The sequence below is a fragment of the Aspergillus flavus genome, chromosome 4 (genome assembly GCF_009017415.1).
Source record: "Aspergillus flavus chromosome 4, complete sequence".
NCBI lineage: Eukaryota > Fungi > Ascomycota > Eurotiomycetes > Eurotiales > Aspergillaceae > Aspergillus > Aspergillus flavus.
In genome coordinates, this window is record NC_092405.1 from 452,469 (window position 1) to 474,585 (window position 22,117).

General features: G+C 49.2%; 6 protein-coding genes and 2 non-coding genes across 8 annotated transcripts; 5 read left to right on the plus strand and 3 right to left on the minus strand.

Annotated features, from left to right (window-relative positions):
• Positions 1-129: 129 nt before the first annotated feature.
• Positions 130-215, plus strand: F9C07_t134. The gene has a single exon. It is a non-coding gene; the product is annotated as a tRNA-Pro (tRNA).
• A 984-nt stretch (positions 216-1,199) lies between these two features.
• F9C07_t135 lies at positions 1,200-1,285 on the plus strand. Its single transcript has one exon. It is a non-coding gene; the product is annotated as a tRNA-Pro (tRNA).
• A 397-nt stretch (positions 1,286-1,682) lies between these two features.
• On the minus strand, positions 1,683-2,791 carry F9C07_3336 (putative formate/nitrite transporter family protein; the record flags this gene model as incomplete). Its single annotated transcript, XM_041292380.1, has 4 exons — positions 1,683-1,852; positions 1,906-2,262; positions 2,330-2,450; positions 2,504-2,791. The coding sequence occupies 4 exons, from the start codon at positions 2,789-2,791 to the stop codon at positions 1,683-1,685; spliced, it is 936 nt and encodes a 311-aa protein (XP_041145654.1).
• A 1,861-nt stretch (positions 2,792-4,652) lies between these two features.
• F9C07_2282983 (copper-containing nitrite reductase) lies at positions 4,653-6,319 on the plus strand. The gene has a single exon (XM_041286088.2). It carries the CDS (start codon positions 4,712-4,714, stop codon positions 6,068-6,070), a length of 1,359 nt encoding a protein of 452 aa, XP_041145655.1. The 5' UTR covers positions 4,653-4,711; the 3' UTR covers positions 6,071-6,319.
• A 583-nt stretch (positions 6,320-6,902) lies between these two features.
• Positions 6,903-8,213, plus strand: F9C07_3338 (putative flavohemo protein; the record flags this gene model as incomplete). The annotated part of the gene is made up of 1 exon (XM_041286089.1): positions 6,903-8,213. One exon carries the CDS (start codon positions 6,903-6,905, stop codon positions 8,211-8,213), a length of 1,311 nt encoding a protein of 436 aa, XP_041145656.1.
• A 1,935-nt stretch (positions 8,214-10,148) lies between these two features.
• F9C07_2282985 (viral A-type inclusion protein repeat protein) lies at positions 10,149-15,346 on the minus strand. The gene is made up of 4 exons (XM_071510601.1): positions 14,883-15,346; positions 14,351-14,768; positions 11,263-14,287; positions 10,149-11,195 (listed from the first exon to the last, which is right to left on the minus strand). The coding sequence occupies exons 1-4, from the start codon at positions 15,009-15,011 to the stop codon at positions 11,153-11,155; spliced, it is 3,615 nt and encodes a 1,204-aa protein (XP_071366259.1). The 5' UTR covers positions 15,012-15,346; the 3' UTR covers positions 10,149-11,152.
• F9C07_3339 (putative acetyltransferase, GNAT family) lies at positions 10,216-10,849 on the minus strand (the record flags this gene model as incomplete). The annotated part of the gene is made up of 2 exons (XM_041292381.1): positions 10,216-10,700; positions 10,810-10,849. 2 exons carry the CDS (start codon positions 10,847-10,849, stop codon positions 10,216-10,218), a joined length of 525 nt encoding a protein of 174 aa, XP_041145657.1.
• A 23-nt stretch (positions 15,347-15,369) lies between the features above and the next one.
• F9C07_2155398 (putative esterase of the alpha-beta hydrolase superfamily) lies at positions 15,370-21,772 on the plus strand. The gene is made up of 2 exons (XM_041292366.2): positions 15,370-16,670; positions 16,752-21,772. The coding sequence occupies exons 1-2, from the start codon at positions 16,303-16,305 to the stop codon at positions 20,998-21,000; spliced, it is 4,617 nt and encodes a 1,538-aa protein (XP_041145659.1). The 5' UTR covers positions 15,370-16,302; the 3' UTR covers positions 21,001-21,772.
• The last annotated feature ends 345 nt before the right edge of the window (positions 21,773-22,117 follow it).

A 22,117-nucleotide genomic window follows, 5' to 3' on the forward strand; every position in this document is an offset into this window, starting at 1 on the left:
GCAAGGTGATCTAGACATGCATGACCTCACTGCGCATCGTGATGATATCAATCCACAGCCTATGTATGCCAAGGCATAGCTGATACAAATTTGAGCTATAGTTCAAATAAAATAGCACTAAATAAAGGCGCCCGGATGGTCTAGTGGTATGATTCTCGCTTTGGGCAATAGCGCCAACCTGCGAGAGGCCCCGCGTTCAAATCGCGGTTCGGGCCCTGTTTTTTTGCTCACTTAGCGCTCTATTCGATACCAGTAGTGGACACACGAGGGCTCTGGCCATCGCGCACTAACCACAATTGCGGTGGTAGTATCCGAGAGAGTGAGAAGCTTGAGCTCGCGTAGGGAGACAAAGTTAGGGTTGATATTGTCGGTCTCAGCCGCTAGCGGTTGAGCCCCAGTAGATCTGGTTTCCCTGGCTTCCTAACGCCTGCATTTCATCCTCCATGGCCGCGGACCAGGCAGCACACTTTTCACGGCCAGCTGCGCTGCCCTCCGCCAAGAAGCCTAGGGCTTCGGCGCGAGAGGGCCCGTCCAGGCCAAGCGATATTCCATCGTTAGCAAAACAAACAGGGGGCAGGGCAGCTTTCGATGCCAACTCTTTTACAGATGACCCGGAAACCGAGAATCCCTCGATATAAGTAATCTGCCAGGTGAGATATGCGGAATTGCGGGCGATATTGCGTTACGTAGGTTCACACGACATCTGGTTGCGGTAGAACCTCAACCCGCAGCCCGTTAATATGGAACCCAGTAATCAATCTACGTGTGCGGAAGTAATAGAGCATCAACCGCTCAACCCTATATCTAACGCTTATATGATCGCTGCGCGTTGTCTACCTACCTGCGGTGCTGGGGACCGCAAATAACGATATGTGGACTACTATATTTTGGAGGTGATTACTCAGTTTTTAAGTCAAAGCTCGAGACTATATATATCTATTCTACAACCGGCGAGTATATATACAAGTTACATGATTCCACCGCTCTGCCATTCTTAACTACTCTGAATAGAGAAACTTATTGGATTTCAATCTTCTGGATATATAAATTGATACCGAACAAGATTATAAAGGGGATTCAATATAAGCAAGGCCTTGTTATGAGAAATTCCGAAGACATTTTATTTGATCGGCGATGAATGAGCTTTACACTTTTTTGAGGTGTCATATTTTAAGATTGTAAAATTCTACATCATCTAAGCCCGGATGGTCTAGTGGTATGATTCTCGCTTTGGGCAATAGCGCCAATCTGCGAGAGGTCCCGCGTTCAAACCGCGGTTCGGGCCTATTCTTTTTTTCCTCTCATTTTTTTTCATCCCTCTGTTTTCCTCTCCGAACCCTGCCCGTATTTTTTTTTATTGCATCGCTCTCTTCATTAGCTGTGCATCTGTGACGTGTATCTCCAGATGTTCTGATGGTTTGTTTTATTTTCTTTCTTTTATTTTCTTTCTTTCTTTCTTTTCTTTTTTTTTTGGTTGTACAATTACGTTGTATTACTTCAACGATAGTCCTTGATTCTTGAGAGGCCGTTCAACCTCAGCCTGCATAGCCATGCTATCTAGTAGTCGTGCCTATTATGGCATTCGGTGATGTCTATAATTGTGTTGAAAGTTCTTCAGGAATTAGATATTTCATTATTACTATTTAACCTATACATCCAACCGATAGTTTGGATTAGTAAAATTAACTACCCAGTGCAGCAGGAGAGTTATCCACCACTCCGACACCAGCTTCCACGTCGTCCTTCTTCGGAGTCATGCTGCTCACTTCCGACCTTGAATGACCGAAACGCTTGATTCCAGTGACCGTCATTGAGTCGGTTTGAAGCAAGTACATGTACCAGTAGTAAACACCTGACTCTTATTAGAACGAGTTGCTCAATCCCGAAACAGAAGGATCTACTCACCGCAAAACAAACCTCCACCCAGAATATTACCGATCAAAGTCGGAATGATTCCTTTCCAGATATACAGACCAACCGTGATTTTATCAGCTCCGACCCAGATAGCCAGCGGGATGAAAGTCATGTTGGCGACGACGTGATCGAACCCAAGAGATACGAACGCGAAGATCGGCCACCAGATGCCGATGATCTTGGAGGTGAGGTCACGGCCTTGGATGCCGAAAAAGCAGGCGAGGCAGACGAGCCAGTTGCATCCGATGCCGCGGAGGAAGATCATGTGGAAATCGGGGGTGACTTGCTTTTTCGTGGCGAATGCGATTACTTGAGATTTGAAGGGATCGGCGGAGAAGACGTTGCCATCTATTTCTGTGTTAGTGGTGTTGCTTCTTCTTATGGGTTATGGAGGTGTTGAGGCGAGTGGACCTACATCCGAATATGATGGCAACGACGAAGAGTGACCCAGCCAGGTTACCAAAGAATGTGACAACCCAGTGGATCAGCATCTTATACCACGGTAAACGGCGTTGGAGAGCAGCGACAGTGGTGAACTGGGATTCATTTAGTGACCCATTCCACATACAGAGAAGGCCGGAAGTCTTACCATGAAAGATCCAGTGCAGAGGTCGGCCCCCGTCAAGATAATCATACATAAGCCGTAAGGGAAGACCAAGGCGCTGATCGTGCGGATGAGCCCCGGGGCGTTTTCCTGGAACCAGGGCGTTGTGTTGGTGCTGAGGACGGTTCCACAGGCGAAGGCAAGCAGACACCCCGCCGACACTGCACTGAAGAAGACTTTGTCGAGGCGCATATTGCCCTTGGCAACTCCAGCACGCCCGACGAATTCGATCACCTCGGCCGGTGTGAAGGCATCTAGGCTGATTTGCGACATGTTGTTTAGGTCTCTGGATCTAGACGGATTACAAAATGACGGCTCCAGAGGAGCTCGTAGTGCAGATGCAGTGAAGTTTGAAGAAGAAAAGGACGATGATGCTTGGCGACACCAGCCGGTTAGGACATGATGTCCAGATATAACCTGACATTGTAATCCTTATCAAGACATCTGCCCGGAGTCAGTGAGAGGGTCGAGAGACCACGATGATCGACTGCAATATCGATGATCATAACAAAGTTAAAATGGTGCTTATCGAGCGTCCGTCACTAGGGAACGACAGCGGGCCCACTTTTGCATGCAAATTATTGAAGACCCGTGCATATTCGCCGGCATTTTAATGCAAGAGGGTCCGCCGATCGAGAGATAAGAGTTGAGATAGGAAACCCTAAGTGCCTCGGGGCGAACCAGATCGAGTCTACTTATCAGCCCAGTGATAAGGAATGCGACGCCTTCTCCGCGGGCTCCATCGTTCTTCATGATAAGGGTCCTTGAACAATGTCAGTATTGACAAATCTTACTTGATTGGGAGGACAGGGCCATTCCATTGGGACCGACCCTATGGGGAAAGGCCCACTATACTGCAGATCAGGTCTGGAGGGCTCTACTACCTTCGCACTGGGTATGATAAGACCCCAAACTATGGAAAAGAACTCCAGACCAAGCTCAACCTGCGGGCTGAATGACACCTGGGTCCTTAAGCGCTTTTTCAACCCTCGGGTACTGCAATTTATCTCGCGTGCATCATGATATAGGTCCTTTTGTTTGGCCCGCCCCTGGGATGGCCCCACCGAGCGATATTTCGCTTTGCATTCTGATCGAAGAAGTTATTGATCCTCTCGGCCTGCCGTTCGGAGTGAAGGATAAACTCGTGCTGCGATCGCATGGTCGCAACGAAGCAATTTATGCGCAACATCTGTAGGACCGTCTGAGAAAGACCGGGATGAACCACTGTGTCTTCATCTGCGCTTGGGTCGGTATAACCAATGCATCTCTACAGGTTTCCTATAACTCTTGCTGTTGATGGTGCTAACAGTACTCACTGGAACACCTCAATATAAAATAAAACCCCTTAGGCAGCATTACTGCATGATAACCACCTGCAGAGTTACAATGTGGAGGTACCCTTACATTCAAAGTGAAAGGTGAATAGATGAGAGGGAAATGAGAGAACAGGTGACTCATTATGGGCCGTCACTTGAATACATACATTATACCATAACTAGCACAATATTTACAGCATCTCCTCCTGCCTCGTCTCAGCTGGTCATCTTCCAAGGGATGAGATCTCCATTCGTGATTCTATCCCTGTTCCTTCAGCTGAATTATTTCCCTGAATTCACAGCCCAGCCCCGCTTCAACAAAAGTACTACATGCACGCAATTGATCCGATGACTACCTCCACAGACAGTCAATGGCCCATACCCTACAGAATAAGTAACTTGGCGAATGTCTTGCATACTAAGTCCGTTACACAGCATTCCAGGATCTTCGGTCCGCCGGCGGGAATTGCGGGCGTAAGGTATGTTTAAGACATCTTGAATCATGCAGCATCAACTAACCGTACAATCAAAGGTGGGAACATTAGTTTCCCTCTCGTAATAAGATCGGTTTGTCCGCATGACATGACTGATCCCGGCGAACTTATGCATAACATGACATCTCAACCGTGGATTCGATCGCTTTCGCTTCGTTCCGATTTGACGATCCCAACACCGCACCTGTGGTATTATGGGAGGCAATCCTATATCGTAGAGGATGTCCTAGGAATTGCAGATCTCCTCGGAGTTCGAGTATTTGGTGGCTTGTGACTTGTGTATAAAATGGCTATGGTTACTTCACTGTTATCACTATCTCTTTTGTCTTGAATTGTTACTGTTTCAGTCTATTGTAAATACCATAACTGTGAATAGATTCACGATGAATACTGCGTTCAGCTCCTTATGTCGTACCAAGAGTCGCTATGCGTCAGTGACTACGATTCGAGGAGCTAGACGGCTTCCACCTCGACTGCTCTCCAGTCCATGTTCTCCCCTACGAGGTCCATTCCTTGCGAGACAGATCTCAACCGAATCTAGGAAAGGCACGAGCGGTTTTCAAATCAAATACGTCCTGCTTCTCTCCACCGCCGCCACACTCAGCTGGCTCCTCTACGCTCGGCAACATGGCGCTGTCTGGCTAGACAGTGACAAGAGCTACTTCACCCACCCGGATCCCTTAGCTCCCAACAACGGAATTCACCAACAGAAGACGACCAACGAAATTCAAGATTCACAAAAAGAGACGTTCAAATCCCTCGAAGCCGAGGACCTCCCAACTGAAAAAGCAATCCTCACCACCGCCCCCAACGTCCCCCCACCGATAACACGAGACTACCCAGTCATCCTAGACGTAGACCTCACAGCGGTCGCGAAACTGGAACAACTAACAAACCAATACAAATACGAGAAATGGACATTCAACAACAGCGTCCCCGGCCCATTCATCCGCGCCAGGGTTGGCGACATAGTCAATCTGAAAATAACTAACCACGATGAATCCGGCATGCCACACAACATAGACTGTCATGCCTTTCTGGGCCCAGGGGGCGGCTCGGCCCTAACTACAGTCAACGAAGGCGAGACCAAGACAGCACGGTTCAGGCTCCAGAACCCTGGTCTATACATCTACCACTGTGCCGTAGGTCCAGTGGGCGTGCACATCGCCAACGGCATGTACGGACTCCTATACGTACAACCAGAGCAAGACTTACCCCCGGTCGACAAAGAATACTACGTAATGCAAAGCGAGTTCTACCACGAGCCGCCCGAGCCAGACGACAACGGCCAGATGTCATCGACGGTCGAGTTCTCGTGGCCACATGCGCTCCGCGAAGCAGCCGACGTGGTGGTCTTTAATGGCAGCGAGGCGGCCCTCACCGAGAAGCCGCTCAAAGCTACGCTCGATGATACCGTTCGCATTTTCTTCGGGAACGGGGGCCCGAACCTAACCAGCTCGTTCCATGTTATCGGGACCTGTTTTAATAAAGTCTATCGCGATTCGGATGTACTAAGTCCGCCGGGCCAGTGTGTTCAGACGGTTAGTGTGCCCCCCGGTGGATCGACTATTGTGGATATGAAGATGGTTGTCCCCGGGACTTATACCATTGTGGATCATGCTATTTTTCGGCTGGAGAAGGGTGCGAAGGGGTTTTTGAATGTTTCTGGGGAGCCCAGGCCGATGCTGTATTATAGTACTCTGCCGCCGCAGCCCTGTGAGGGGTGTAAGCTTCATCCATGATTTGGCGTGTAGTTACCTTGGAATGCATCATAGTCAATCTCAAGTATAAATGTTTGCCAAATGAAGTACAACAATTCGTGAACCTATTGAACGACATCAGTCATATAGGGACTTTCTTTATCGGAGAGTTGAATAAATCATCTACCTCGCAGTTTACCATCTCTATCATAGTTATCCCTGGCCAGATTCTAGAGCTCTGGACGAAATATTTATCGAAGCGTTCAACGCATAATTTTCCAGGACTCTGGCATATCTCTACCGATTCTTCCTTCGTCAACACCACTCTCATCCACCTGAGTCTGTCCTGCGTCCTGGCTGAACAACATGTATTCCAATTTTATTTGTGGGGTATGTGGAAGGATGACATCTCGCATGAATTCCCTCCAAGGTGTTGATAGAAGATTTCAGGTTCAGTGGCACAGGGCCAATAGTCCGGAGTAGTGAGATTCGGTGAGTTACCACAACATTTAAAAAGAAAGAGTAATGATCCACCCACAGCCAGGCATTCTGGATACACAGCCTACCAATGGCACACAGCCAAAGCTTCGTAGCTGGGCTAGTTTTACCTGGTATAGCATTTCTGAACCATTCCTGCGATCCTAGTAATCCCCAAGATCCACAATAGAAGCTCCAATCATATTCTAGCGAATGTAACATCTTGAGGTCAAATGGGTTACATAGGGATAGCGTCACAACGTCATTTATTAGTAAACTCAAACCCTAATTTACATCCAAACTCAATCCATCCGCAAAGTCCACGGTTTAAAGAAGCGCCTTTTACAACCCCATACCCCATGGAACATGACAGACATGTAATTTGCAACCTTTCATAATGCTAGCCAAAACAATGTTCCTCTCAAGAGTCGTCCCCCGCCTTACGCCAAAGGCACTCCTCCTCACCAGACCCTTCACAACAACAACCCCCAAAAACAAGCTCACCCCCCAGCAGATTCAAATCGTCAAGTCAACAATTCCCGCACTCCAAGACCACGGCGTCGCAATCACCACCCTCTTCTACCAGCGTCTCCTCCAGCAATACCCGCAGCTCAAGAACATCTTCAACACCGCCCACCAAGCAACAGGCGAGCAACCCGCCGCCCTAGCCCACGCAGTATGGGCCTACGCCACCAATATCGAGCACCCGGAAGCCCTCAAAACGGCTATCTCCCGCATCGGCCATAAACACGCCAGTCTGGGGATCACGGCGGACCAATACCCGATCGTCGGGGAGGGTCTCCTGGCCGCCATCAAAGAGGTACTCGGCGACGCAGCCAACGACCAAGTCCTCGACGCCTGGAAAGCCGCATACGGGGAACTGGCAGGGTACTTCATTGACTTCGAAAGCGGGCTCTACCGCCAAGCGGAAGCAACCCCGGGCGGGTGGAAGGGATGGCGGAAGTTCTTTATCTCGAAGAAAGTCCATGAGGGGGAGGAGATCATTTCGTTTTACCTCACGCCGGTTGATAAGGGTGCGCTGCCGGCGTATAAGCCCGGCCAGTTTGTTAGTGTGAAGTGCTTCGTCCCGGAACTGGGGGTCTATCAGCCCCGGCAGTATAGCTTGTCGGATGTGCCGAATGGGGAGTACTTTCAGATCTCGGTGAAGAGGGAGTTCGGGTTGGGACAGAAGCCGGCCGGTCGGATTTCGAATGTGCTGCATGAGGGTTTGCCTGTCGGTGCGGAGTTGGATGTTAGTATGCCGTTTGGGGATTTCGTGTTGGATGTTAATGCTACCACGCCTGTCGTGCTTATTAGTGGTGGCGTTGGGTTGACGCCGATGATGTCGATGTTGAAGACTATTGTGGATCAGGGAGGGTCGAGGCGCGTGGTCTTCATTCATGCTGTGCGCAATGGTCGCGTACATGCCATGAAGGACCGGTTGGCTAAGATTATCTCGGAGAATCCGCAGGTTCAGCGCGCGGTGTTCTATGAAGAGGTTAGTAAGAAGGACAAGCAGGGCGTTGACTATGATTTCAAAGGCAGGGCCGATCTCCATAAGATTAAAGATCAGGTCGTTCTCCCGGATGCAGATTATTATATCTGTGGTCCAAAGCTGTTCATGAATGCTCAGAGCAATTCTTTGAAAGATATGGGAGTGAAGGAGGACCGGATTCATATGGAAGTGTTCGGTTCTCCGGCTGAATAAACAGAAGAATAGAAGTCGGGAGGTAAAAAAGCATGTAGTTTACTCCATACATTTCCGATATTGAATAATTTTGTCCCTTTGATGTACTGTTGGGGTCCTGTGACTACTAACTTGTTACGGCTGTTGAATATCTCCGAACACAACACAACACACACACACACACACACACACACACACACACACACTCTCTCTCTCTCTCTCTCTCTCTCTCTCTCTCTCTCTCTCTCTCTCTCTTTCTCTCTTCTACCTCAGCAAACACACATTATTACTATAACATAAAGCCATCACTATCTTGCCAGAATATAACATCACAAAAATATCAATGCAACCAGTGAATCATCAAACCATATCGGCTCTACCCATGCCCCATCCTGGCAACTTTACACCAACCACAAACTGACAGTTGCGAACGAAGTTGCCAGAGTCCTTAAACACTGACCACTGTCTTTGTGGGGTCATATTCTGTCCATCAGCTAGTTATATCGTGGTGAACCAGACATATGTGCGCAACACAGGTATATATATGCTTCCTTAGTCTAGTGCTTATCTAAGGTCTACATTCAAGCTACATCTCTCTTTGTGATTACAACTGCCTCCTTTGATATGCGGGAGTTCCTTCCAGAGCGCCACAAGGATGGCATTTAAACAGCGCATATCATTCGCGTCCATCCGGCCGTTCGAGGACATAGGGGTAAACAGGATCCTCCCTAGTCTTTTAACGAAGGTATTTGCTAACCTGGGACGGCAATAGGTGCAAGATATTGGTGTTGAATAGGAGTTCGTCCTTAATGTCCCCAATGATGATTCAGCCAATATCAAATATAACTTCGGAATTAAGGAGCTCTGTGGCGATACGGAAACGCTTGCCAAGCAGTTTAAATCTGTCATGACGACCTTTCACGAGAATGAATAGTGGCTAGAGCGAGTTGAAAGAAGAGAATACGTTTTTTGTGGATTCATGCAATGAATTATAACTCATCTGGATATGGCACAAATTGATATCAGTGTTTATACATCATATACTACACAAGACCTGGGTGTCCACACTTCGAAGCACGTACAGTAAAAGAACCTCATGGTGTACAGTATTCAGAGAAGCAGCCATTCCTCGCTTTCTGAAAGAAAAGCCAAATTTGACAAGGACAAGGAGTCCCTGTTTCTGAACAGCGATGAAGGAAACTCCTGCTATTCGCTTACAACCTTGTCTTTAATCTCTTGACTGATCCGATGAGCCAGACGATGATATTCTGGTACAATATAAGATGAATAGACAATAATTCAGACGCGCAAATGAATGTGCAAGTCCCTCCTGAACGAGGGTTCGGTGCCAGGTGTTTGATGTTCCTATGGATCGCTATATCCTCGATAAGGTCAATTACTGCACTATCATTATCTAAGTGTGACAATTCTCGAAGAATGACCTCGTATTATTGTTGAAGACCATACGATCAAGGCAATTACCATTCACCAAAGAACTCGAATCACCACCCGAGACAAGACTACAGAGCAAGTCATAATATCATGCCAACCCTGCCCTCTTGGCATCTTCGCGCTACTTCATCTCGTCATCAACTGGTGATTATATCGGTAGCCAGAACGGCTATTCACACTATAGTATCATCGGCTTTTGGGTACCGGGTACCCTCAGGTTTTGCGGTCCAGATGAATGTCCATCATTTGCACTCGGTGCGTCCAGTATCTGATGGCATATCAATATATAAGCTATCACAGAGAAACCTACCAACAGCGGAGAATATAGAGCAGACGAAGACTGTAATGCCATACGCTGAGAAACTTACTCAGGAGGTATCGAAAAACGAACATGGCGACATACTAACTGACTATAGCAAAAATGGCCAAGCATTACCATGTAGACCTACATAGCTCCCTGGCTGGGGATCACAGCAGATTATGCATGATGTTACGATTATTCTTGGGCGTTCAGTCATTCTTTCTGATTTTTGCAATGGGCTGTGCAGTCCATAGTTTGATTTATAATGTATCAAAGTCCCTCTGCCAACTTGGTCAATGCATCCCCTTCAACCATCATCTTCATCCACTCCTCCATGCCCTTCGCCCCGACCTGCTCGTAGAACTTGATACTAGGTTCGTTCCACTTGAGCACGCTCCACTCCAGCCGACGTCCCTTGACCTCCAGCACCTTAGCCGCCAGATACTTCAACAGCTTAAACCCATATCCCCTACCACGAGCAGCGGGCTGCACGTAGAGATCCTCCAGGTAGATACCCGGCGCCGAGCGCCAAGTCGAGTAGTTATAGAAGAATAGAGCCATGCCTACAGGAATGGGAGTGGCATTGTCCGGGGTGGCTGGGGGAGTGATGAGCGCGGTATATACGGAGCCTCGTTTAGGAGGGCTGTCGGGGAAAGAGAGGGTTTCAAGGAGGGATTCCTTGGTGGCCTCTACTTCATGAAGGGCTTTTTCGTAATCGGCTAGTTCGCGGATGAATTGGAGGATTATGGGGACGTCTGAGAGGCCAGGGTTAGTCCGGCATCTTTCAAATTTATTTATGCGGGGGCGGAACTTCCCCGCGGACAGCGGGATTCAGGCATAAAGTTGACGACGTCTGGTGCTCACCTTCGGGCGTCGCGAGTCTAATGGTCGGTTGGTCAGACATTGTGATGTCTTATGTTTGCCTTGCGAAGGGTCTGGCTCGCCAATTGTTAAGAGATGTTGTGAAATTTGCGACTCCAAAGCTGGAGGGGCAGGTCGAAGGAACTCCACAGTTTAAGTATTTGGATCAGACCCACTCTTTTAGTGGTACGCCTTTTCTTTGACATAATCCACTTGCCTTTGCAACACAGAGAATAAGAAAGAAGTAAGTAGATGGAAGAAATACGTTCATACTATGTACTAGTAAATATTATAATACAGTACCTAAGGCATGCCTCAAAATATCATAATCCTAGAATTAAGAAGTCTATCGAGACATGATAGCTGACATCCACTTTTGCTCGTCCGTCCTGTTCAAGGTTAGTATCACATAGGATATTATGGAGTAGATTTGTATAGAAAAAGGTTCAGACATACCGATCAAAATGGAGCAGCATGCCCAAAACTGGGATAAGTTGTTTCTGGTAATTTTTGTCTTTCTGCTCCAAGAACTGTAGGAGAACGTTTTTCAAATAGAGATAATCGATAGGCGCCTGCGCGTTTGCTCCTCCTGTAGGCGTTTCGCTTCCCCGAATCGATGGGCTGCGGTCCTTGGGCACCGGAGAAGTGAGTGCCCTGCGGGACCCAGAGTCGATGGAAGATCGCGATGACTGGGGATTTGTACCAAAGCGAGCCTCTTCCGATAGAGCCTTGTTGGACCGGCGCAACTTGTCCAGACGAGCGCTGGTTTCTTCAACTGATCGGCGTAGTTCTGCCTTTTCTTTCTCCAGGTCTCGGACTTGTTTCTCACTTTCATCCAGCGAATCGCGCAAACGTGCCATGGCCTGCCGCACATCATTGAGTTCCTGCGTCGACCGCTCGGCTTGCTCCTCCAGTTGATCACGTCTGCGTTTCCAATCCTTCTGCGACATCTCGAGCTCCTCCTTGTCCTCCTCAGCGCTCCTCAGTGCTTTTTCCGCTTCCCGGACTTTGTTCTTTAGCTCCTCTAGCTCCCGCGCCCGACGGCGACCCTGAGCGCTAGCTTCATCTTCCGCACGATCTCGCTCCTCAATGGCTGCCTCCATCCGCTCTTTGAAATCACGAACTTTAGATTCGGTGCGGCCTTCGATGTCATTCAAGAGACGCCGCATAGTTTCACCCTCACGGGTCCTTTCACTTAGCAACTTATGGGCATCCGCCAGTTCCTCTTCCAGACTCTCGCAGCGTTCGCGGGCTTCTTTCATCTGCATGCCGATCTCGGCGCCCTGGTCGCGCATGCTATTCATCAGACTCTGCGCGCTAGCGTGCTGAGCGGTCTTCAACTGAATCTCCTCCCGCAGACCCTCAAGGTCCTTGTTCACCTGTGTAACTTGGTTTTGAGCTTCCCGTAGCTGAGTCCGGGCGGCCTTCAAGTCCTCTTGGGCTTTAGAAAGGTCATTTGAAATTCTCTCCTTCGTTTCCAGAGCTTCTTGCTTCTTGCTCTCCGAATAGCGTAGATCTGCTTGAGCGACTGTTAATTTCTCCTCGGCCTTCAAGCGATTATCCGTTTCTTGTCTGATCTTCTGATTGAGCGTCTTCACTTCTGACTCTCGTTCTGATATTGTCGTCTTGAGGGTCTTCAACTCAGCACGCAAATCCTCTTGCTTGCCCTCGAGAGTTCTCAATTCAGCTGTCTTAGTAGCTAAAGTCTCCCTGATAGACTTGAGCTCAGTTGATTCAGCTCGTAGTTTCTTTAGCTCAGGCTGCAGCTTCTGGAGAGTCTCCCGCAAGTCGGTAAGATCCTTGAATCGGGTAGAAGCTAACTGTTGTGCAGCAGATAACTCGGTTTCTAGGGTAGTAAGTTTGACCTTGAGGCTTTCATATTCCTCCTTCAGGTCATTGTGCACCTTTTCAGAGTCAGCATCCCTAGTCGCAGTGCTCGTGCGCAAGTCAACCAGCTCTTTCTCCAACTTGGTGATGGTCTCCTCCAGAGCTTTCTTCTCGGCAGTCAATTCTTTCAGTTTATCCTTTGATTCGACATGGTCTTGTCCGAGATTAAGCAGGTCATCCCGAAGAGATTCTATTTCCTCTTTCAGGTCTTCCTCCCCTTTGAGTTTCGAGCTGAGACGATCGATAGCTGCATCCTTTTCTTCCACTTGGCGTGTCAAAGATTCAATTTTCTGCTCGAGCTCATTCGTGTTCGACGACTTCGGCTCTGGCTCGGCTGCTGGGGTTTGTGTCTCTTCGACAGCTGGAGCACTTGCCGCTTTGCTCGTGTCATCACCGCCACCCTTGCCGCCTTTCTTCTTCTTCTTGTTCTTCTTCTTAGAAGCTCCTGCAGCACCGGTGGAGTTGGCCGGTTGGGGTTTGGGTTCGGGTGTCTCGTTCTTCACCTCCGTACCGTTCTTCGCAGGCGCCAGACTGTCCCGGAAATCCTCGAAATTGGCTTGCTTTCCGCCCGCAACTTGTTCCTTGGCTTGTTTCCAGGTCGTGTTGTCTTTCAGGTTGTTGTCAAGGAAATCGACAATATTCTGCAGCTCCTCCTTTCGGTTCATGTCCGCCTTCAGGCTTGTCATCGTGCCTTCCATATCCTTGAGCTGGGAGCGAAGGTTATCTACTAGGTTTTGGAGAACACCGAGTCGCTTCTCATTGGCTTCCTTTTCTTGTTTGGCCTTGTCTAGTTTTGCTGCAAGTTCCGACTGCTCATCAGCATCCTCGGGCTTCGCAGTTTGCGACTGGAGGTGCTCGATTTCATCTGTTTTCTGCTTCAGCTCCACCTTCAGCTTCTCAACCTCGTTTTGAGCGTTTTGGATGGTGGTTTCGGACGTCGCTAGCTTCGCCGTGAGCGCCTCGATCTCTTCCTGCTTCGAAGTCTTGAGCTTCTCAAACTCCGAGTCTTGTTTATCCTTGATATCGCGCAGCTCTACCAACTCTCGGGTCGCAGTTTCCAAATTGTGCACCATCCCTTCCGTTGACTCCCTTGCCACTGAGAGGTCCCGTTTGAGGTTTTCCGCTTGAGACTTGAGCGTTTCAATCTCTTCCTGCTTTTCTTTTAGCTCCGCCTCCAGGCGTGGGATCTCGTTATCAAAAGAGAAAAACTCTTCGCTTTCTTCCTTGGCAGAATCCTGCTTCGAAACAGTGGAGGATTTATCATTCAAGGTAGAGTTATCGACGGCCGTCTTATCGCTTATTGTCGAGGCATCCTCTTCCTTTTTATTCTCCTTAAGATTAGTGAGCTCATCGTAGGCGGCCTTCGTGGCCTTCTGGGCTTCCTCCATTTTCTTCTTGTAGTCATCTCTCTCTGTGGACACCCGCTTCAGCTCCTCCAGAACCATGTCGCTTTTCAATGAGAGTTGGTTGAGGTATTCTGTCAACGCCTTCGGATCGCTAATAGATGCCAAGGGGGTGTTCTCACGCAAGGCCGCTTCGAAAGGTTCGATCGATAAGACACGCGAATGGGCCATCCGATAAGCCTTCAAGAGCTCTATAGGTCACACAACGGTTAGCGCCGTGGCCCAAGTTGCCGTGATATTGACTTAGCACATACCCTGATACCGAGATTCCAGCTTGCCCAATCTCCGCAGCTTCACCCTGACCTCAGGCGGCAGCTCCGAAGAAGATTGGTTTGTCTCTGGGGCATTCGTATTATCCTTGCCGGCGGACGCCTCCTCCGCGGATGGTTTGCTCTCCCCGGCATTTTCCTCCGAACCTGCGGACTCTAAGCGGGGAGTAGCTGATCTGCTAGAGCCTTCATCCTCTCCGATGGCGAACTCGGGCTCGAATTCGTTGGGATCCGGCCCACGGACGGGAGTGCCGGTGTTCCGTCGAGGGCGGGTAGTTCGTCTACTAGGGGATGCATTGCGAGTGGGACGACGAGCGGAGTTGGAGCGGGCGAGTGAGTCCTGGGCGGACTTTTGCCGGGCTTGCTCCTCTGCAATCCGGGAGTCGATCGCGTCGCGGATACGCTGTGGGTTGCGATTAGGCCGAGCGTTAACATATCAAATCCGGGGAATTTGTTCGACACGTGAGGCTAACCCCCGAAGGAGTTCCATAAATAACTGGATCCGGAAATACTGTACCTGAAACATGACCGTGGCGGGCCTGTGAGCCAGGGCCACAGCTCGATCAATGAAATAGAAACAGGCGAGAAAGAGACGAGAAGCAGTTATTAAAGTAAGAAGGAGAAGGTAAAGAATGGAAGGGGGCATAGGACAGATCGACTAGGCGGTGGTGATTCGTTGTCAGCGGGATGTGCTGCTAAGTTGACTTGATTGGGCCGCCAAGACATCCGAGCAGTTGGCAGAAAAAAAAAAAGAATAACAATGGTAGTATATCAACAATTCGTCTTTGACTGTTTGACGTGAGAGTATTTGGATATTACGCCCTGGATGAGTAACTCTACTTCTATTCGTTTATAAATTAAACCATCACCGGCAATTAACCCGTTTGGCTCCCCTTTTCTCCTACATACTAGGCTAATTATCGGCGATTGGAAGCGTATGAAAGGATCAAAATTGAAAATGAACCGGTTGACTCAGTTCAAAAAAAAAAAAAAAAAAAAAAAAAAAAAAAAGAAAAAGAAAAAGAAAAAGAAAAAGAAAAAAAGGCTATTAGCCAGAGTGATCTTGTCACCAATACAAGGGGTCGATTGAGAGAATGTGCCTCAGGCTACCAAGTGCTGATGCATAATCGCATCACTGACTAACCTAAAGCATAACGAAGACATATCCAGACCGTTATGCAGCGGTATGACGTCGACCTCATTTTTCTTTTATTTCTGTTGAACGGGTCTAGTTCCAGTCACTTCCAGTTTTAGTTGCTTGCCATTTTAGGTTACGGGAAAATTTGCAGGTGGATCCGTCGGAAGTGCATCCACAATCAGGCACATCCTCAGTCTCGACCTTGCCAGGCATATATGCCAAACGTAACAGATCTTGGCACTTCACATGATGGATCAACAGAAAACTCAGTAATATAGTCTTCTCATACGTTTCGTCTTAATTTTCTCCATTCTTCTAGTTTCTTCTATATTTCCAAGTCCCATATAGAGAGAGCGAGAGAGAGGTCCAATGACCAAGGTGCACCCGTGATCGACCTAAACTGAATTCGTATTGCTTTCCTTCTCCGCTTTCCGACTTGATCCTACGAAACCAAACCCGTTTGAAACTCAAAAGGGACCACCTTCATTCTTCACGACCCAGCCAAGAGGGCATCTGAGAGCACGTTGTGGCTCGTGAGTAGGGGGGTGGTTGGCCACATCACTCGCATCTGAGTCCCTGAGCGAAATCTAATCATTTAATCAATCTCGCATACCGGAACTTCGTCATTGCGTCTTCTTGCCGGATCAACGGTTTCATGGGTGGCGGAGACCTAGAATTCTTTTGCGTTCCTTGATTCCCACTGGGGCCTTTTAGCTGCTTTCCTTAAGCTGGTTTAGCGGCTTGAGTCCCCATCCAACAACGTGTTTCCAGCCCAATCCCATTCTACGCAATAACAACCATGGCCACCGACGGTGGTCCCCTCGCGGCCTCGTCTGCGTCTCTCGATTCAAGTCTAAGCCCTCTTCATGCATCTCCCTCACCCTCCTCAACCTACACTGCTTCGTCCCTCGCCCTATCTGCTCCCGCCATAGCCGCAAGCTTTTCCGTGGCTTCGACCTTTTCAAATTCTCTTATCCCACCCCCACCGTTACCCCCTCCTACGCCTTCAACCATGGCGGGGTGGTTCGGATGGGTGTTTTCTTTCTTTTTCCAGGTCATTCCAAGCGTCCTATACTGGGTGATAACGTTTGCGACCATCACGCTGCCCACATGGCTATTCACGCTCTTCTCAATGAGCTTGACCTTCACTATGAATTTCACCACTCTGTAAGTATCCTAACCCGTGCAATGGGATGCTCTGTCGATCGCGCGGTGAAACGCTGACACAATGCTTCAATTGATCCACAGCTTGTTGATCGCGCTGGCGATCGTATCAACGATCAGTTGGTTTATCCGTTATCGGTTCTTGAATATGTATAGTCGTCTGCCTCCGGAACCCCAGCGCAAAGAACCCCATCTCGATCTCTTCCCCGATGTCCAGGAAGGGGACTCCAAACCGGGCCTGGCCAATTACCTAGACGAATTTCTAAGCGCCATCAAGGTGTTTGGTTACCTCGAACGGCCTGTATTTCATGAATTGACACGTACCATGCAAACGAGGAAGTTGATTGCTGGGGAAACCTTGATGCTGGAGGAAGAGAAAGGCTTCTGTCTAGTGGTGGATGGCTTGGTCCAGATATTCGTCAAGTCCATGCGGGACGGGAAACCAAATGTAGACGAAGGTTCAAACCACATGGGAGCCGAGTCTTCTGATGAGGACGATCATCGTGTGGACGGAAAGCAAGGTTATCAACTGCTCACAGAAGTCAAGAACGGTGCCTCCATGTCGTCCTTGTTCTCCATCCTGTCCTTGTTCACCGAGGATATCCAACTACGAGCCAGCGAAGGCTCGTCGTCTAGTGCATCCAGTGTAGGCCCTAGCACCAATGCTCGGGTATCTGACTCGTTTCCAGCGAGCCCTCACGGCTTAGAGGACAGTCCTCGTTCTAATTTCGTTAGAGATCATGGTGACTCCGTCGCCCATATAAGCAACAGTAATGGGGAGCTTCTGCCATCCGTCCCGCCCCTAAACCTAGGAGAAAGCCATGCTATGCCCATCCAGGAGCCTTACCCGAAACCAAGGAGCCAGCCAGGCAAGAGGCGGCGCAAGTCAGTCCATCCAGATATTGTGGCTCGAGCCATGGTGGACACGACCATTGCCATCATCCCGGCCAGCGCCTTCCGCCGTCTGACGAGGGTCTATCCGAGAGCGACCGCCCATATTGTCCAGGTGATCCTGACACGGCTCCAAAGAGTAACGTTCGCCACGGCACATTCTTATCTAGGTCTCAACAATGATGTACTGGGCATTGAAAAACAGATGACCAAGTTCACGACTCAGGATCTACCCAATGAAATGCGTGGGGCCGCGTTAGATCGCCTCAAGGACAAATTTATTAAAGAGCGAGACCGCCTGGGCCCGGAAGAGATCATCAAGGGCATCGCACTTCACAATCCTTCTGCTGGCAGAAGGCGCCGATCCAGTAGCTTCCTGAGGAAAGAAGCAGTTCTCCATGCAAAGATGGCAGCACAATCGAAGCGACCAGTGAGCATGGCCAGCCCAGAGGATATCTCCGGTGACCGTGAGTCGGCAGGGCCTAGCCCCGGGGATCTGTTGTCTACCATTCAACTCTCCCGGTTTGGCCCTCGATACGAGCACTTAGCTCCGAAACTGCTCAGCCCATTAACAGATAAAGAGAATCCCCCCTTTATGGCTCCTGTTATGCACAGTTCGCCTTTTCATCGAAAGAAGGACGCTGTTGACGAGGATGCCCTGTTCAGAGAATCCATACTGGATTGCATCATGAATGGCATTGGACTCACTAGCAGCACTCGCGATGTCTTACGTAAGAGCAGTCACACCTCTGGGGACATATCCCCAAAGCTACTTTCATACGATTCTCGGCGGCAAAAGGCCGTGTTCACTAATAATGCATTCGGCTTCATCGACCCTTACGATAGTTCTGCGGATGGTGAGACGGAATCAATGATGTCAATGTCCATGACCAGCGCTGGTGGGACATCGCCTATCGTCAATCTGCGAGAAGAGCTTCGAAATGACATCGAGATCGTCTATTTCCCCCAGGGTTCAGTGCTGGTGGAGCAGGGGGAACGCCATCCAGGCCTGTACTATGTGATCGACGGATTCCTAGACGTAGGTATCCCTGTATCCGACAAAGGAGAAGATCTTGTGGGCGGCTCGAGACCGGTATATGGCCAGCCACCTGAGGAATTCTTTCCGACCTTGAAGCGGACGACGACCAGCTCCTCTCGAGTTTCGGGTGTGACGAGTGCCACAAATGATACTAAGCGGAAAAGGCAGTCGCGAAAGTCACTCTATCTTATCAAGCCTGGTGGTATTCAAGGATACGTCGGATCCGTTGCATCTTACAGGTCCTATACGGACGTGGTGGCGAAAACAGATGTGTATGTCGGGTTCCTTCCAAGGTCATCCTTGGAAAGAATCGCCGAGCGTTACCCTATTGCGCTGTTAACCCTGGCAAAGCGATTGACAAGTCTTCTTCCTCGTTTGCTTCTTCACATCGACTTCGCCCTAGAATGGGTGCAAGTAAGTGCAGGCCAAGTCATCTATCACCAGGGGGATGAGAGTGATGCAATCTATCTTGTTTTAAATGGGCGTCTACGGTCTGTTCTCGAAGGTACAGATGGCAAGATTACAGTTGTTGGCGAATATGGTCAGGGAGAAAGCGTTGGGGAGCTAGAGGTCATGACAGAGTCGACACGCCCGGCAACTCTACACGCCATTCGGGATACTGAGCTAGCTAAATTCCCGCGGTCCCTTTTCAACAGTCTTGCCCAGGAACACCCGGGAATTACTATCCAGGTTTCTAAGCTCATTGCCCAGCGGATGCGAGATCTCGTCGAGCTTCCCATGCCTGAGAAGGGAGGTGAGCATGCCAACGTTGGAAGCGTCAAGACCGCTGCCTCTGTGGTAAACCTCCGTACTGTTGGTATACTTCCCGTAACGGCTGGGGTTCCCGTGGTAGAATTTGGCCACCGCCTGCAGAACGCGCTTCACCAGATCGGCGTGACGAACGGCGTTACCTCCCTCAACCAAGCGGCGATCTTGAACCATCTCGGACGACATGCTTTCAGCAAGATGGGGAAATTGAAGTTGTCCCAGTATCTGGCCGACCTCGAAGAAAAGTATGGGATGGTACTCTATATCGCAGACACCAATGTGAACTCTCCATGGACACAGACCTGCATCACGCAAGCCGACTGCATTCTGCTCGTTGGCCTTGCCGAGTCATCGCCTAGTATCGGTGAGTACGAAAGATTTCTACTTGGGATGAAGACAACGGCTAGAAAAGAACTTGTGTTGCTACATTCCGAGCGGTACTGCCCTCCCGGACTGACGCGCCAATGGCTAAAGAACCGGATGTGGATCAACGGTGGCCACCATCATATTCAGATGGGCTTCCGCTTAACCCCTGAGCCCTCACATCCGCAGGCGAAACGGCTTGGAGCTGTACTGAAACAACGTGTTCAAGTTATCCAGGCAGAAATCCAAAAATACACCTCGCGGCGGATTCGCCAGACGCCTCTCTACTCGGCACAAACTCCGTTCAAGGGCGACTTCCATCGCCTGGCTCGCCGACTTTGTGGCAGGTCTGTTGGACTCGTTCTTGGTGGCGGAGGAGCTCGGGGTATCGCCCAAGTTGGCGTCATCAAAGCACTGGAAGAGGCCGGGATCCCTATCGACATCATTGGTGGTACATCTATCGGCTCATTCATTGGAGCTTTGTATGCACGGGATGCGGATGTGGTTCCCATGTATGGTCGAGCGAAGAAGTTTGCCGGTCGCATGGCGAGCATGTGGCGGTTTATGCTGGATCTAACGTATCCTACCACCTCTTACACCACTGGCCATGAGTTCAACCGGGGAATCTTCAAGACGTTTGGAGATAGCCAAATCGAGGACTTTTGGCTGGAGTACTACTGCAACACCACCAACATCAGCAAATCACGGCCTGAATTCCACTCGTCGGGTTATACTTGGCGCTACGTGCGTGCATCGATGTCATTGGCCGGCCTAATTCCCCCGATTTGCGACGAGGGCAGCATGCTACTTGACGGCGGGTACATCGACAACCTTACAGTGACCCACATGAAGGGACTCGGGGCCGATGTGATTTTTGCCGTCGATGTGGGCTCAATCGATGACAACACGCCTCAAGGGTACGGTGATTCGCTGTCCGGGTTCTGGACCGTGCTCAACCGTTGGAACCCGTTCTCCGCTTGCCCCAACCCTCCCACGCTGTCCGAAATCCAAGCACGACTCGCATACGTGTCATCGATCGACAATCTAGAACGGGCTAAAAACACCCCAGGCTGTCTGTATATGCGTCCTCCCATTGACCCATACGGAACCCTTGAGTTCGGCAAGTTCGATGAGATCTACCAGGTAGGCTACGCATATGGCAAGCAGTATCTAGAGAAACTGCGCAGTGAAGGATCCCTGCCGTTACCGGAGGAGACAGAAGAGAAAAAGAAGCTACAACGTACCTTGGCGCCTCGGCGAGCAAGTATTTAAGTTCCGCCATCTCCATTGCCGACCCACTGTATTACGAATGACGAATTTGAAACAGCGAATGGAGTTTTGAGGATTTCATCTCCAGGTTAAACCTTCTTTGTGCCTATTGGACCAGCATTTTTTGTGTCTAGAGCAAGCGCCTCGCACTATACCAACAGCGTTATCATTGACATCGGATATGATAGACTTCGCAGATAGAAGTATACAGTACATACAGTTCATTCATCGAAAACAGTCAATTCACTCTCATTATACATATCAGAAATATGCTATTTCACCTAATACAATGCTGCAGCAGGGCAGTTTGGAACCTATAATGCTGTGTCGTCCCTACATCGAACAGCCTATTTATATCTCGCGTTTGCACGATACACAAGAACTTCGCCTATTGCATCTATTTCACAATGCTTTTGGAGTTGCTCCATCCTATAATATTTAGTTTGCTGAAAGGTTCGATGCGAGGTTCTTTAGGCTTACCAGTGTGAGACAAGCTGCGATGGCACAACAATCAATGTCGTCCTCACAGGGCCAGTTGGGTCAGGAGGTCTCCCATCGACGATATTGGCTACGTATACATTAGCCACCACGGACCTTACCAGCCATCATATTAGAAAGATACTCACCAAGAGTTTGAATCGTTTCCCCAAATCCCATGGTATCACACAGACTCTGCCGTTTCGATTGTCCATTCAGCGCTGGAGAAGGATCCCTTACGGCTGGGTTCCCTGCTGTTTGGTGGACCCCACTAGGGTGTTGAATATAGAGTGGCTTCTGTTTCTTATCAGATCTCTTAGAAGAAGGCTCTGTTGTAGGAGTAAAAGGCTGCTGGTGCTTAAGGATAGATAGGGACAATGGAATAGTTATTCTCGACCGCGGCTAGTGTAAGAATAACGTTGAACCTATATAGAAAAGTATACTTTACTTTCTGTTAGAAGACTTCTATCTTAAGTTAGATCTAGAAATAGGTATCTAGAATACTCTTGTTCTATCTTTACGAAATCTAATAAAAAGATTTATTTATACTTGGTAGTAGCACTGGGTGTCAGACCGACTTTTTAATCGCGGTTCTATCTTCCAAATAAGCTGACCACTGCACTGGCTGTTGAAGCTGAAGCCT